The sequence below is a fragment of the Emydura macquarii genome, unplaced genomic scaffold, assembly GCF_026122565.2.
Source record: "Emydura macquarii macquarii isolate MOO-44397 ecotype Brisbane River unplaced genomic scaffold, CSIRO-AGI_Emac_v2 contig_480, whole genome shotgun sequence".
Classification (NCBI taxonomy): Eukaryota; Metazoa; Chordata; order Testudines; family Chelidae; genus Emydura; species Emydura macquarii.
Genome location: NW_027130617.1, coordinates 400,385 through 415,906, shown reverse-complemented (window position 1 = coordinate 415,906; position 15,522 = coordinate 400,385). Strand labels below are relative to the sequence as shown.

At 39.8% G+C, this 15,522-nt stretch overlaps 1 protein-coding gene across 3 annotated transcripts in view; it reads left to right on the top strand.

The window, feature by feature from the left end:
- DENND1B (DENN domain containing 1B) overlaps positions 1-15,522 on the top strand; it is a 250,281-nt gene that overhangs the window by 180,146 nt on the left and 54,613 nt on the right. For all 3 annotated transcript variants that reach the window (XM_067538292.1, XM_067538291.1, XM_067538290.1), the window contains one exon: positions 6,260-6,385. In XM_067538292.1, the coding sequence (XP_067394393.1) occupies positions 6,260-6,385 (126 nt within the window). The remainder of the gene's footprint in view (positions 1-6,259; positions 6,386-15,522) is intronic.

Sequence of the window (15,522 nt, the reverse complement as noted above, 5' to 3'; positions counted from 1 at the left end):
TTACCTTTTTGTTGTAAGTACATATTTTTTTAAACTGCCCTCCATTTCTGTGCCTTAGCCAATCCACTGCTTGTGATTTGTCTTATTCTTACAGTGGCCTAATTTAATTGGCTTGAAACACAAGCAACTTCCACTTGTGCTGGAATAATATCTTGAATATCCATCTGAGAGATTTGAGTACCTTGTGTTTAGGTTTGTAGACAAACAAACACATGATTTGTGACAACTTTACTTTAGAGAATTTACAACCAAACTTTAAAAGAATACTGGATCCAATCTTGCAGTCTGTAAGGCTGTAATCCTGCAGGCCAAATTCATGCAAGTGGTCTTTGAAATCAATGGAACTACTCACACAGGCTTTGATTCTGTAAACACTTGAGCACATGGTTTACTATACTTCCGTGAGTAGAGAGACTATGCACATGGATAAGTGTTTGCAGGATCAAGTCCTACTGATTTCAGAGAGACCACTTGCATAAATTTGGCCTTCAGGATTGGAGTTTACAGACTGCAGGATTGACCAGTATTCTTTTAAATTTGGTTGTAAATTCTCTAACGTAAACTTGTGAAAACTTGCGTGAATTTGGGCTGAAGGATTGGGTCCACAATGAGTTTAAAAATAAAGGTTTTTAGCTGTGTTGTTAACAATTTAAATGATGAAAACCGAAATAATTTTATGAATTTATTTTGCATCATTCATTCTGTTTTTACTTTTTATTGACCAAGCGGAGCAAAATATAAAAGAAACTAATCAGTTTCACTTTTATTTCTAGTCAGCTTCTTGTCATCTTTTACTTTCTGACCTCATGCACCATATAGCACAAAGTGTGTGGGTTGCAAAAATCCCAGGGGAATGTTTCAATTTGAAAAAAAAAACAACCCCAAAAATGCTTTCATTGGAATATTATATATAAATATAGAAATATTTATATTGATCATAAAATATTTTTATTTATTCTTCTTATGAAAGGTAAATTTTGGCCTTCAATAATCTTTACAGTGTTTCATTAACATATTATATCAAGGTTCAAGTCACATTTGTTTAAATTAATTACAGTTTACCCTGATTCAGTTGCATTTTTGAACGTTCAAAATCTTCAGGGAAATACAGTGAATATTTCCAAAGTTGTGACATATTTGCTTACTACTTTACTATATCTAGATTTTACATTTCGGAATGTCTCAGCATGTGGTAAAAAGCCTCAACCAAAAAAATAACCAAAAAAACCCCCCAAAAACCCAACCCGGCAAATAAAAACCTGACAGTCTCTTGATGATATCCCATTAGTTCCAACTTTTCCACATTTTTGCTTTACCCATGCTTGCTAGTGTTTAACAGTCAGTGAAGTGACCTTCCCAAGAGGATCCAAGAGTGGCCAGGCCAAGATAAAGATGAAGAGTTTGCTTTCAGTGCAGTTTAACTACCCCATTTCTGATTGCCATAATGGATCACTAGTGTCTCCTGGAAGCAAACTTAACTGTTATTCCTACTTCCTATGATTTGCTTGAGTCCAGCTCTAGCTTTTGTGGCTTTCTAAGCACCAACTGCCATACAAGCTACACAACAATGCACTGTCAACCTGACAATATGTTTGATTTTGTTACTGATATTGTATAAACATACAGTTGAAATTTGTTGTTCTTCGTTTTATGCATGTGTATTACTAAAATTGCTGCAATCATGTCACCCCAGGATGACTCGCATTTCCCCTCTTTGGCTTACCACCTCTAGCAAATCATTTTTCACACCTTTCACTGTTAACGTGCTTTGAGATTCCCCCTTTTAATTCCACCCCATAGCCAAGTCATTCAAACTAATCCATACAAAAGCACTTCCCAGCACCTATTTCCTCCTCGGTGCACACTTGAATCACTCCACAAATACTGATTTATCCTAGTTTAGTTTGGCTTACTTGCAAGCTTCTCCTTTGTTTTAACCATCCCTTAGCTAGGTTCTTCTTGAAGAACCGTGTGCTGATACCACTCCAGTGACACAGTTCTTGTGGGGGCACTGCTAAAGAAGTTCCTGCCACTGCATATGATGTGTGGGAGAGACCTGGTTCACTGGCAAATCATAGTTGCCAAGAGTGGGAAGTCCACTGTGATCTGGTGGAGCTACTCCTTCCCTGTAGCCCATTGTTCTTGGGGAAGGAGAGAGTCTGAGGGAGCTTCCCTTGAACTACAAAATAATCTTTTGGAGGACAGATTTGCTTTCATTAGCAGTGTTTATGGGAGCTGGTAACATCACTCTTACTGCTATAGCACAGTTTACCTTGCAGTGTGTAGAATTCCTACCATATTTTATAGTGGAGTACCTTTGCTTTTATGCTGATACTCTGTGTTGCTGCTCCTATGACAGGGATGTGATGTTCTTAATTCCAGTGAACTAATAAAGTTAGAATGCATCCATTGTTGCAACAGTGGTGGTGGTTCTCTGCTTTCTGCTGCTCTTCTTCATACCAGATAGACACACGAGATAGGAAGTTACCCTTAGTGTACAGTTTACTAGATTGTTTCTTACCACACAAGGTTTTGACCATATTGATTTCTTATCTTTAACTTCTCTTGTTGACTGACCATATTGGCTGGTGCCTCCCCTGGCCCGTAGCCCTCCCTCACCAAGCTTTATTTTATCCTTCCCTCCACTCTCCTCCCTCACCTCTACCCTGACACACCCTCCCTTCCCACAAACTGCCTTATCTCCCCACTTCCCTGCCAGTCCTTTTCCTGTGATCACTGCAACATTGTCTCTCCTCTTCTCAACAGAAAATATATCTTCCTGTGCTCTTCAGCCTGTCATTGCTGACTACATGTGTTGTGTTCTTGCTTACACAGATAGTTGAGTAGGGGAATCATCAATATATATTGATAATCCCTAGCTCCTCCATCCATCCATCCATCCAAAGAAAAACAACATAGAGCCACCAGAATCCATGTATGTCATGCCAAAGCAACATCTTTTTTTAAATTTGTAATCCATACCCTCTGTCTTCTTCTGACACTTTCATTGCTTATTTAATCATTGGTGATCTTTAAACTTGGAGCTTGATCATGCAACTACTTATTCATGTAACTACACACTCGGTGCTTGCGAGATCAGGGATGTAGACAGTAAGCTCCTCAGGGGAGTGATCGGTTGTTTTTAAACATCTGCAGAGCACACTTGTGGCACTGCAGAAGTAATCATCATATTTAGGATAAATGTATTACTTGGCTAAGCTTGTGATGAAGCTGGTAATGCATCTAAAGAGTGTGGTTTATCCCCTTTGCTTCGGTGAGGTAAATACCCGGTGTCAGGTGCTGTTTTTTCCATTTGCCTCAACTGTTTATTTTTCTTGTAGCAACACTTTTTTAGGACTGTGGGCAAAAATAAGTACCAATCCATCAGAAGCTATGTTAGAACAGCATTAAGGGTTGTTCTCTAGTTTTGGTAGCTGGAGCCTACATTAGGATGAGGGGGGAGTTGCTTAAGTGGCAATCCACAAAGGGGTTCTTGCTTTTACTACCCAGAGTGCCTCAGGGAGATGAGGGGACTATGTGACAGAAAGGGAGCTGCAACACCATTTCAGATGGGAGCAGCATAAGGTCTTCTTTTGTTGACCTTTCTTTGCAAGCTGATGTGTAGGGAGTAGGCTGAGGTCTTACTTCCTTTGGTGTGTCAAGTGCACTGCCAGCACTAAATACTCCTGGTTCTTGTACATAGCAGCTTGATCCTGAAAAGCATTTGGCATTCTGGCATTTATCCAGCAAAAAACTTTAGCATGCATAGTTCCATTGATTTCAAGCTTTTACCAGTAAGTTAAATTACATGTTTCTCACTAGTATGTAATAGCGTTCATTCTTTTAAAAGGTTCTCTCTCAATAACAATTGCTACCATAAATCAATTAATTCAGTTGGCTTAATTGTGTTGGAAGTTAAAGTTTCCTAATTCACAATGTGGGAGGTGAGAAATATTTTCAATTACATTTTAAAATGTTCTGGTTTTTTGTAATTTGTTTCTATTTTGTGAAAAACCACCAAATTTTTATTGTGTTTGTTTATTTTCTGTTATTACTTTTGCTTAAAAATGAACTCCTAAGATTGGCCTCATTTTTTTAAAACAAAATACTCAGTTTTAAAAAGTGAAATTTCAATTTGATGAAAACATGCTGGATTTCAATTTCACATTTCAATATGAAAACATGCTGGATATGAAATTATACCAAAAAAATTAAATCGCATTAGACAAAATTTTGCTGTCCAAAGATGGCTTGCAATCACATGAACATTATTTTCACAATTTTTTTTCACAGCCTTATTTATAATGTATAATATACATGAATGCAAATTATTTTTTTAAGGCAGAAGAGGGAGAAATTTCTGTCTCTTGCATTTAGGAAATGCTTTACTGGATTAAAAAGAGTGGAAATCTGGTTTTCATTTTTGACAAACCAGGTTTCTTTATACTGACCCTTGCTCTCTTATTTCAACATCAGTGAAATATAACTGTAATAGCTGACACATCTCTTTTTTAAAAGAACTTATGAATGTTTTTCCCCTTGAATTAAATAAACTTCAATTTTAATAACTTTCAAAATAATCATAAACTACAGAACAAAGAGAGTGAAGTGACAAGCATTTATTTTTGCAACCTTGAACTGTAATTCTTTCTTGTACTGTGAATTGTACTCTTTTTTTTCTTCTTCTTCTTTTGAGGTGTAAGTAAAAAAACTTAAATGAGCATTCGTGTGTGTGCTCTCCATGGGCTAACCGAATCAGAATCTAAACTTTTATCTGGATCTATGGAGCTTGGATATAAATTGAAAAGATCACAGCTATGGGGAGAAGACCTATACTGTAAAGGCCTTTCTGCATAGATTATGAACATCATAACTCAATAATTTTTTTTCAAAACTATAGTTATAATTGGACCCAATGGGGGTCTCTCTCTTTGATCAGATCACAGTAACTGTGACTTTACACTGGAAAATGTCACTACTGTGAAGGTTTATCACCTGTAGAGCTGGTCTTTTCTCTGATGTCATGTTCAGTTCTCATTAGCATTATTCAAAGTTTAGTTGTTAATTAGGTTGACACTTCAATTACAATCATCATCTACAAGAACAGTCATGACTGCTTGCATAAAGAAACAAAAAGATATTCATTCTTGCATACATTTATAAAAGAATGAAACCTGTTTTGGTGATACTTTGTGCTTATAGGGGTAACATAAATGTTCTGTTTAAAGAGTAACTCAACTTAAAATAAATGATGCTTTGAGCAGTATCTGATAACTTAAGTATTGTTTTGTCAGGTACTTTGCAATAAAAAATTAATATGGAAATACATTTCCATAATAATTGCAATTAATTTTTTCAAGTGTCTGGTATTCTGCATCTTAAAACAAGGGTGGTAGAACTGCTCTTATTAACTGCATCCACACATCCTTTCTTGTTTTTAGGAATATCAGAACAATTCCCAAATATATCATCTTGCTCCAAAGCTTCCTTAACAACATGATAGACTTTTAATCTAACTTTACGCATGCCCTCCAGAGTTGTACCATCAGTACTTGTTGTTTACCACATAAAACAGAATAGATTGCCTTCAGAAAATCAGATGCTGGAATTAATGTTTTTTTCTTACTGCAGATGCCTCATCACTAATAAAAGGGTGTTATCCCCTCCCTTCTCCACCCCCTCCCCCCACACATTCAGATGTTTTATTCCTTAGGACAATTCTAAAGACCCTGCACTATTGAATTTATACAGGCTTCCCCAACTAGCAAACAATGGTGGCAACTGCTCCCATGATGTATGAAAAATGATGTATGCTAATAGGTTGGCAACAAAAAACCTAAAATTGAGTGGTAAGTGAGCTTTAAATGCCCTTAAAAATAACCCTTCACAGCATAAATGAAAGATGCCCAACTGGCTTCATCTCAGACAAGCAGACACATGTTATGATTGCAAAAAAATCTGCAGAAAAGCAGCTCACAAGCAGTTTACTGTAAAATAATTAAAGCTTATTTATGTCAAGAGGCCTTGGGAAAAAAAGAGAGCATAAACCAATTTACATTAGCACTTTACCATCGTCCCCCGCTTTCGTTTCAATTAACAGACCAGCAGGTGCTCTTTGCAGTTAAAAAGATAAGCTATCAAGGAGGACGATGAATTTTTGGCTGACCTGTAGACACTGTGGTTTGCCTGCTGATTGGGTTCATACCTCGCTGTACCAATTTCTGAGGTGTTAATTTAACTGTTCCTCTCTGTCATGCAGGTCTCAGCCTTGAAAAATAAACTGAAGAAGCAGTCTACGGCTACGGGTGATGGAGTAGCTAGGGCCTTCCTTAGGGCGCAGGCAGCATTGTTTGGATCCTACAGAGATGCCCTAAGATACAAACCCGTAAGGCTTTTTATTATTTTAATTTGTTTTCCTTTATTCATAAGAACAGAACCTCATTATTTTGCTGTCTGCATAAAAAGTACTAAAGTCTCTTCACAATCTTAAGGGTTTCAAAAAGCAAAATGTCCTAAAGGTTATCTTAAAGTTGATTATAAGCTGGCAATCAAGAGATTGGGTACATGTGCTTCTTTGACTTTGCATCTTGAGCATCTGAATGATCTGTGTTTTACTTACAGTAGATACTTGCCTGCCAGTAAACTACTTTCCAATTTGTCTTCTTCATTGAAACTAAAAATGGAGCTCTCATAAAGAAACTACTTGTATGTCTCACTTAGGATTAGTGATGGACTGCAGGAACTGACATGGTTAGGGAAGGGTCTGGCCAATTTGGAGGCTGGTCATTTTCTCACTTAGAATCCCCCAATGTGTGCTGTGCTGGAAGCCAAGAATCTTTCACTACCTCCTAGCAAAGGCTTGAAATCACCTAGTGAAACTGTTTTAGGTTTGGCTGTGTCAGGAAGCAGGGCCTATAGCAAAGCCAGTCTCCAGGCAACCTAATGAGCACAGCTGGCCTCTAGTAGGCTGCCTGATTGGCCACACTGCCTGATTGGCTAGATGAATCAGCAAGCCAGCTTTTAAGTAGAAGAACTTCAGCAATTGCTCAAAACATTTGCCAATGACAGTGTTAGCTTCTGTTTCTGCCATGGCCCCTGCCTCACTCCAGATAACCTGCTCCTGAACCTTGGGTCCAATTCTTGACTCTGGCCTCTGACTCCGTTTCTGACACTGGACTTCAATTCCAGATGACTAGCTCCCGCTCTAACAACTCAGCACAACTGCCCATGTTCCCGTCACTGGCAATCTGTTTGGTGAATTCAGCATGCTCATGACGTATGACTTCCTACTTTGATATCGGTAATGGGGCAGGAAGGGATGAAAGCCCAGTCGGTTTTAGCAGAGTTTCAGAATGTGTGCGTTTCTGAGGTTCAGTTGGTGCTTCGTAGACTGGAGAGAGCATGGATCTTTGTTCTTCCTGTTTTGTTAATGTTCGTGGAGTAATACTGAGCCTGTTGCTGACGGATGTGGTAAATGCCTATCAAAAGGTGGCACATTCACAGCTGCAGGTAGATGTTCAGAGAAGCAGTGTCTGCTTAAAATACTTTCTTCTAACACTGACTTATTTGCAAACTACGGGGTGGTCTCTAATCTCTTTTTGGGGAATCATAGAAGATTAGGGTTGGAAGACACCTCAGGAGGTCATCTAGTCCAACCTCCTGCACAAAGCAGGACCAACCCCAACTAAACCATCCTAAGGATGGCTAGTGAGATGATGGTTTGGTAACTCCAGTATTATCATGATCTGATATTTCTGACACATTTGTCTAAATTCCAACTGCCTGATGTCATGGATTCAGCTCTAGTTAATATAATTATTGATGATCTTATGATAGACATGAGGGATTTGTCCTAGTTAATAATAATTAATTCTTCGAGTGCTTGCTCATGTCCATTCCATATTAGGTATGTGCGTGCATCACATGCACCAAGGCTGGAGATTTTTCCCCTAGTGGTATCCGTAAGGCTGGCTCTAGCGCCCTCTGGGGTCGCACGTGTATGAGCTGGTATGTAGGCGCTGGCCCCCCTCTGTCTCAGTTTCTTCTTACCCCCCCTGATGGTGCTGGAACGTTCTCTTGCTGCAGCAAACTCTTAGAACCTAGTGGTTTTCCTTAGTTACGTTAGTGATATTGTTTAAGTTAGTTAGTTTGCTAAGTGTTAGTTTTTTTAGACATATTGTAGGTCTGATGAACACAGCCCTGGGCCCCAGGCTGCAAGCCATGCGCTTTGTGTAAGAGGCCTATGCCGGTTAACGACCCTCACCAGAGCTGCTTAATGTGCCTGGGAGAGGGCGCTAGAACCAGCCCTATAGATACCACTAAGGGAAAAATCTCCAGCACCGATGCATGTGGCGCACTCATGCCTAATATGCAATAGACATGAACAACATCTCAAAGAACAATTACGAAGGTCAGTAACTGTTCTTTTGTCAACCTCTGAGTCAGCTAATCATTAGATGTAAATGGTCAGTCTGTGGTTCCTGATAGTAATGGGTATAATTGTTTGTTGATCTCTGATTACACTTGTTCTTGGATGTGAGATATCAGAAATTAGTGATGGGTGCCTTTTGTTGCCCAGGCCTCTATTTTACAGGCTGCCTTGTTTACTGTTGACCTTTTACATACTGAGCCCTAGCTGTCATTCTGGCTAGCAGAGACAAGGTGAGTGAGGTAATATCGTTTATTGGACCGACTTCTGTTGGTGAGAGACACAAGCTTTTGAGCTACACAGAGTTCCTCAGCTCTTCTGTGTGGCTCGAAAGCTTCTCTCTCTCACCAACAGAAGTCGGTCCAATTAAAGATACTACCTCACCCACCTTGTTTCTCTAATATCCTGACACTGACATGGCTACAACTACACTGCATTCTGGCTGACAGGCATTTTTATTTAGATGAAAGACAATTGACTAAATTCAACCTATATAAGACTGAAATGGTGTACCAGAGATAAGCAATTGAGATAAGCAATTTTAAGGAATATGAGAATGTGCTGTGCACCTCTATTTTTTTAGTGAGTGACCTGTGGCAGCTACAGCATTTAAGAGTTACAGTAATTGCTATTTGACATGAAAGTTCGTGTTTCAGTAGTCTCCAAAATGGCTGTGCCCAGTTTCAAGATCTGTAGAGTCCAGTGCGGGACTTAAGTTATAAGTGCATTTCAGATACCCAGTCTTCTTCTTTTCTTGGAGATTCTCCCCGTTACAGACCTTCATAGTTATTTTTTACTTTTGCCGTCTCCATAACAGAGTCTTGTGATTTGTTGCAAATGAGCTTTACTTGAAATTGATTTGGAAACTGCAGCAGTTGCAGAATGGGGTTACCCATCTGCTTGTTGCTATAAAGGTGAGAGAGTCTTCAGTATTAATTCTCTGCAATTTACATTGATGGTTAGTGAACAAACAAGTTCATTTCAGTGTCTTAATCCATATCTGATATATGTGAACAAGACAATGTTGTTAAGGTGGAGAAGGCTCTCCTTACACTCTGACCTGGTGTTTGAGATGATCAAGGAACAGGTCCTTTTTGGTTCAGTAAGTCTACTGGAATTCATCTATAAGGGGCTGCATGTGAGGTTTCCTTGTTCTGGTCAACTTCCTTTTTAACAACTTCTTCTCTTTTTACTATGGTGGTATTAAAAAGTCACTATTTCTCAACAATTGCTACATTCCTATTTGAGAAACCCATTGTACTGAGAATAATATTTAACTGTAATATCAATTGGTAAACATTTTTTAATAGTGGCCTCTGTAGCTCCTCCTTTATTTGCTTTTGCATTTCCCTTCCTCCCATCTATTTTTTTGACTCCAGCGGTCATGTATAAAAGAAAATTATTTATGGAATCACTATGGGAAATGATTTAATTAGGTGTACCATTTCAGAATTTCTCAGCCTGCTGGCCATTGTCAGCCTGTCTTAGGTTGGCAGATACCAGTCAAAAATGAAAATTATAATTTAAGAAAAGAAATATATAGTATATCTAAAACTTAATAATATTTCAAGTGCTAATATTCAATGTCAGTTGCTGCTTATATTACTTTAACTAATGTAGTGTCCCACCATGTCCAGAAGCTATTTTTCCTTGGAGATATATCAGATGTCTTCTAATTTGTTATATACAATAGAAATGCAATACAAAGTATTTGTGAAATTCATATATTATTTCTTTGGGAAACTGTGATTTACAGAATTCTTATTGTGCTGTTACAGTTTTATCTCTGGATTACCAGTTTGAACTTGGTCCAGGTTAGTAGTGACTGAGAGTTGTTGTTGTCCAATGATGATCAACGACCTACATAAAATGAGTTCATCTGAGTTCAGTGCCTAATGGATGTGGATCTACATCACACAAAAAGACTCATCACAGTTAACATTAATTTGGTAGTATTCTCAGAAGAGATGTGTCCTGTACTGTATGGGTATATATAGAATGTACTATTTCTTATTCCAGAAATCATTGTGGTGGGTGTAAAATGAAAACTTAAATAAGAGTCACGGACTGTATCTACTTTCATATTGGGCTTCATATAATGTTTCACAGTGGCATTTAAAGGCATATACTTAAATGAGAAGATTCACTCTAATTTTAAAACAGTTATAATGATATAAATAAATTGATCATATATTCTGAATCAAAACATGGAGTGCTTTTGTGGCACCGTTTTTATGGTCACAAAGCAGCCATACAAAAATACACTTTTTTATTTGTCTGTTGGAGTTATTACTGTTTGCTTCTGGCTCAAAAAGCATATTTTTCAGTTTGGTGAATTTTTTTCCAGTACCTTCATGCCCTGAATGAGTTCAGCTTGAAACATGGAATATTCACTTTGTGTAAAAGAACATCTTTGTTAGTGTTTGCACTTACTCAGCTTTCCACTTCACTCCAAACACTGTTCATCACAGTAAATGATTGCACCACGGTACTATTTGTTTCTAGTAAACACAGAGCAAATTCTCTCAGTATAGCAGTATGTCTTGAACTTAAAAAAAATTGTGATTAGTGAAATGGAAAAGTGGGAATACTGAAAGAAGTTTTGGGACACCAGCACATCATATGAAAAAATGGGACTGTCCCATTAAAATCAGGACATAAATAGAGATGATAGCATGTATTATTTGTAAAGAGTAATAGTAAGAAATGCACTACTGCTCATAAAAGTTTAGTTGGGTGTTATTCCCCAAGAAAAGCAGAAATAATCCATTGCTGTTTTTTAAATCAGTACTAGAATAAAATAATGAAGTTGATACTGCTTCCAAACATTGAATGGTTATTTCAGTAATGGTAAAAACATAAAACAGACACTTTCTCTCTTTCTCTCTGTAACCATACAATTGTAAAAGTTCCTGTTCCCCTTTTACCATTTAGAAATATTTGCCATTTTATTGCCTTTCCATTATTCCAGTGGAATAGAGGAGGAGAAAATAATTAAACCAATTCTGTTCTTAATTTCTCTTTATTTCTTCACTATTATTTGGTAGATGGCTATAAAAATGGGAAATGAAAACCCATCAACACTAAACCTCTTAATTGGATTATGATAACTTTGGATAATGATAACTTTGTACAACTCCTGCACAAGCAAGATTTGAGTCAGATTCTCTATGCCAGTGGAATTTGGCCATAAAACTTACTTAACTTGCCCAGCAGGAATCACCCCACCATAAGGGTGATTCTCCAGTGATGCAGAGCTGATGTATGGGAAGTTAGGCCACTCTCCCTTGTTGCTTCCATGAAAACAGCCATTGCAAGAATTAAAGGCGGTGGCCAGGATATCCCTTTGCCATGCCAATCCTCAGATGTTAATTTGGCCCTTTGGGCTGTTTGCAACTGTTGTAAGCAAGAAATACCCATATATTGCATTAGCTCAGCACCGGAGACAATCCCTACCCAGAGACATTACTAGGATTGGTGGCTTGCAAAGGTGAGCTTTAAGTCACTTGTGCACACACAGATCCAACTTGTGCTTTGTTTCAAACAGATGCAAACCGAGAATCCCATCTACCGTTCACAACTCTTCCTTTTTCAGATTAGGTTCTATTATGTTTGAGCGTTTATCATAAGAACCATGGTCCATCTAGCTGAGTATCCTGTCTTCTGAAAGTAGCCTATGCCAGGTGTTTCAGAGGGAATGAACAGAACAGGATAATTTCAAATGATTCATTCCCTGTCATCAGTCCCAGCTTCTGGCATTTTGGAGGCCTAGGGACACTAGGAGCAAGGGATTGTATCCCTGACCATCTTGGCTAATAGCTATGGATGGACCTTTCCACCAGGAACTTACCTAATTCTGTTTTGAACCCAGTTATGCTGCTGGCCTTCTCACCATCCAATGGCAATGAGTTTCACAGGTTGACTGTGTGTTGTGTGAAGAAGTACTTTCTTTTGTTTGTTTTAAACCTTCTGCCTATTAACTAAATTGCATGAACCCTAGTTCTTGTGTTTGTGAAGGGGTAAATAAGGCTTCCTGTAGGACGGGCTCCTGCCCAGTCTGGTCATTGTGGCCCTTCCTCGGGCCCAGGCTCTGAGGAAGGTCACTGCACCTTCCAAAAAGGGGAACGTTAGCATCCGTAGGAGTCGTAGTCTGGGCCCTCAGGCAGGGCGGGCGAGCACGCAGTCTATTGCCCGGGCCCTCAGGCAGGGCGGGCGAGCACGCAGTGTCCTCTGGTCAGTAGAGCAGGGGACTGTAATCACTCCCTCGGAGGCGAGGACAAGGGGGGGAGGGGAAGGGGACGCAGGCCCACCCAGCTCCACTGCATTCCAGCCCAGGGTCCTAGCAGTGGCAAAGGCGTTGCCACTGAGTCAGCGGGGCTCCAGCCACAACACGCCGATGGGGCTTGCCCCTGTCTCAGCCATGGGCTGTGGCTGTCCCTGGGCCACTTCCTCCCCATATCCCCAGGTACCTGTCTCCTTCGGGTCCTAAGGATCGCTGGGGTACATGGCCCGCGGCAGGCTCACCAGTCCCTCTTCATCCACCAGCAGCAAGGCGGGGAGCTCCTTGGCAGAGGGCAGCTCCTCTAGGTTGCAGGGTTCCTGGGGTTCCTCTGCAGAGGGCAACTCCTCCAGATCACAGGGCTCCGGGGTTTCAGCGTCCGGCAGCTCCTCCAGGTCAGGGCCGGCCTTCGAGGGTATCTCCCAGCCCTCAGACTCGGGGGGCTCGGTCCAATCGCTGGGGCCCAGAGGCCTGGTACAGCCCTTGGGGCCTGGTGGCCCAGTCCAGTCTAGGGGGCCCGGAGGCTCTATCTAGTCCCAGGGGCCCGGTCACTTGGGCTGTTCCCAGGGCCTCTGCTCCGAGGGGCGCTCGCTTGGGGCAGAGGCCCGGCTAAGTTCAGGCCTTCGCTGCAGCCGGTAGGACGATATGTCTGCCTCCAGCAGCAGCCTCTTCCTCACTGAGCTGCGGGCCTGCTTTTTATACTCCCAGCCCTGGCTGAGGCTCTGCCCCTCTGTTGCCGGATTGGCTGGCTGTCGGGACCTATCGCTCGCAGGCTACCTGGTTGCCAGGCAGACTGGCCTGCCAGCCCTTCCACTATCTGATCTGGTCGTTACGGCCCTTCCTCGAGCCCAGGCTCTGAGGAAGGCCATTGCACCTTCCTACACTTCCCTATTCACTCTGTCCGTACCATTCATAATTTTATAAACCTCTTATCATATCCTGCTTTAGTCATCTCTTTTCTAAAATGAACAATCGCAGTTTTTTTAATCTCCCCTTGTATGGAAGCTGTTCCATACCTGTAATCATTTTTGTTGCCCTTCTCTGTATCTTTTCCAGTTCCAACATATCTTTTTTGAGATGGCATGACCAGAACTGCACGCAGTATTCAAAGTGTAGGCATTCCATGGATTTATATAGTGGCATTATGATATTTTCTGTCTTCTTATCTGTCCCTCTTCAATGGTTCCTAACATTCTGTTAGCTTTTTTTACTGCTGCTACACATTGAGTAGATATTTTCAGAAAACTATCCACAATGACTCAGAGATCTCTTTCTTGAGTGGTAACAGCTAATTTAGACCCCATCATTTAGTGTGCATAGCTAGAATTATTGTTTCCTATATGCATTATGTTGCATTTATCAACATGAATTTCATCTGCCATTTTGCTTTCGTCAGCCAGTTTAGTAAGATCCCTTATAACTCTTAGCAGGCAGCTTTGGACTTAACTATATGGAGTACATTTGTGTCATCTGCAAATTTTTCCATCTCACTGTTGACAGCTTTTTCCAAATAATTTATTAATATGTTCATTTATGAATATCAATCATAATCAATCCATGACATTACATAATGGTCCAAATTTTGCAGTTATATAAACAGAGATGAGTTACACATCAGATGAAAAAACTATAGTAGCATAATTAGCATCATGATATTGTCATTCAATTTGTATGCAAAATTGGTATTCTTTCTCTCTACTTTGACACTTTCTTATGATGTTTTTATGTCACAGTCCCTTTTATCCCATCCATGTAAATGTTGCAATAATTTTCCACAGCACTTGAACCTTAGTTTATGCAATGTGTACTGCTACACTGTTTGCATTGGTTATGTAATTGATGTCACTATTTACGCCACTACTGAATTTGACCCAAAAGAGTCCTGCATTGGGTAGACTCCTAATTGGGTAGTATCCAATTAAACCAGGTCTCAATTTTGCCAAGATACGCTGTTCCAAAGTTACAAATTATCTCCTGGGCACTACTGGTACACAGATATAGTTTAAGAAGTGTAATATCTAGTCTTCAGAATTTGAGCAATCTGTGAGCCTTTGCTTTTAATTTCTTCACTTTTCCCAAATTATGTCACAGCCTTATCATTACTCAAAGTTTTGTTTGGGTCAGTTTCCTTTATGTTTCAATGTTAGATGGTTTATTCCCTCTCTCAATGGGGAGGTAACTTTAATATCTTTTTCTTTTGCAGGACTTAATCTTTCTGTTGCCTAGCTTTTTGAAGGAAAGCCAGAATTTTTTAGGGTAGAAAATAAATCATGGCAGTTGTTTATGTTCTTTAATCTTTTAATGAGATACATTTTTAAAGTAAGATTTGTTTCATTATTGTATGTAAAATAGATTTTTCTTCCTTCCTTTATCATGATGAATTACACTTTTATCACACCAGTGTTTATTCTCCTCCCCACCCTCCCCCCATATTTTTAGCAAATTAATAAATAGTTTTTCTCCTTTGCTTATTTTCATGATGTCATGTTCAGTCCTTAACAGGCATAGACTTCTACTCCCATCCATGACAAACATTCACCTTCTTCTTTGCTAGAATCAACCTGTTTGCTTACACAACATTTCCTGTTCTGAACACAGATCTGGGGTAGGCATATCTAGTTAGGCGAGAAGTTCCTATACTATGAGAAGAGGTATTAGCTGACTGGTGTTAATGCTTGTGATTGGTGATTCTTGTTTTTCTACCGTGGTTTTAACCAGCAAAATGTTTGTGTGAACCATGCTACCTTCCAGGGCATTCTGTAAGGATCAGTAGCCAGGCTCTCTGGTTATGCCTTCGCTATGGCCCAGAGGTTAA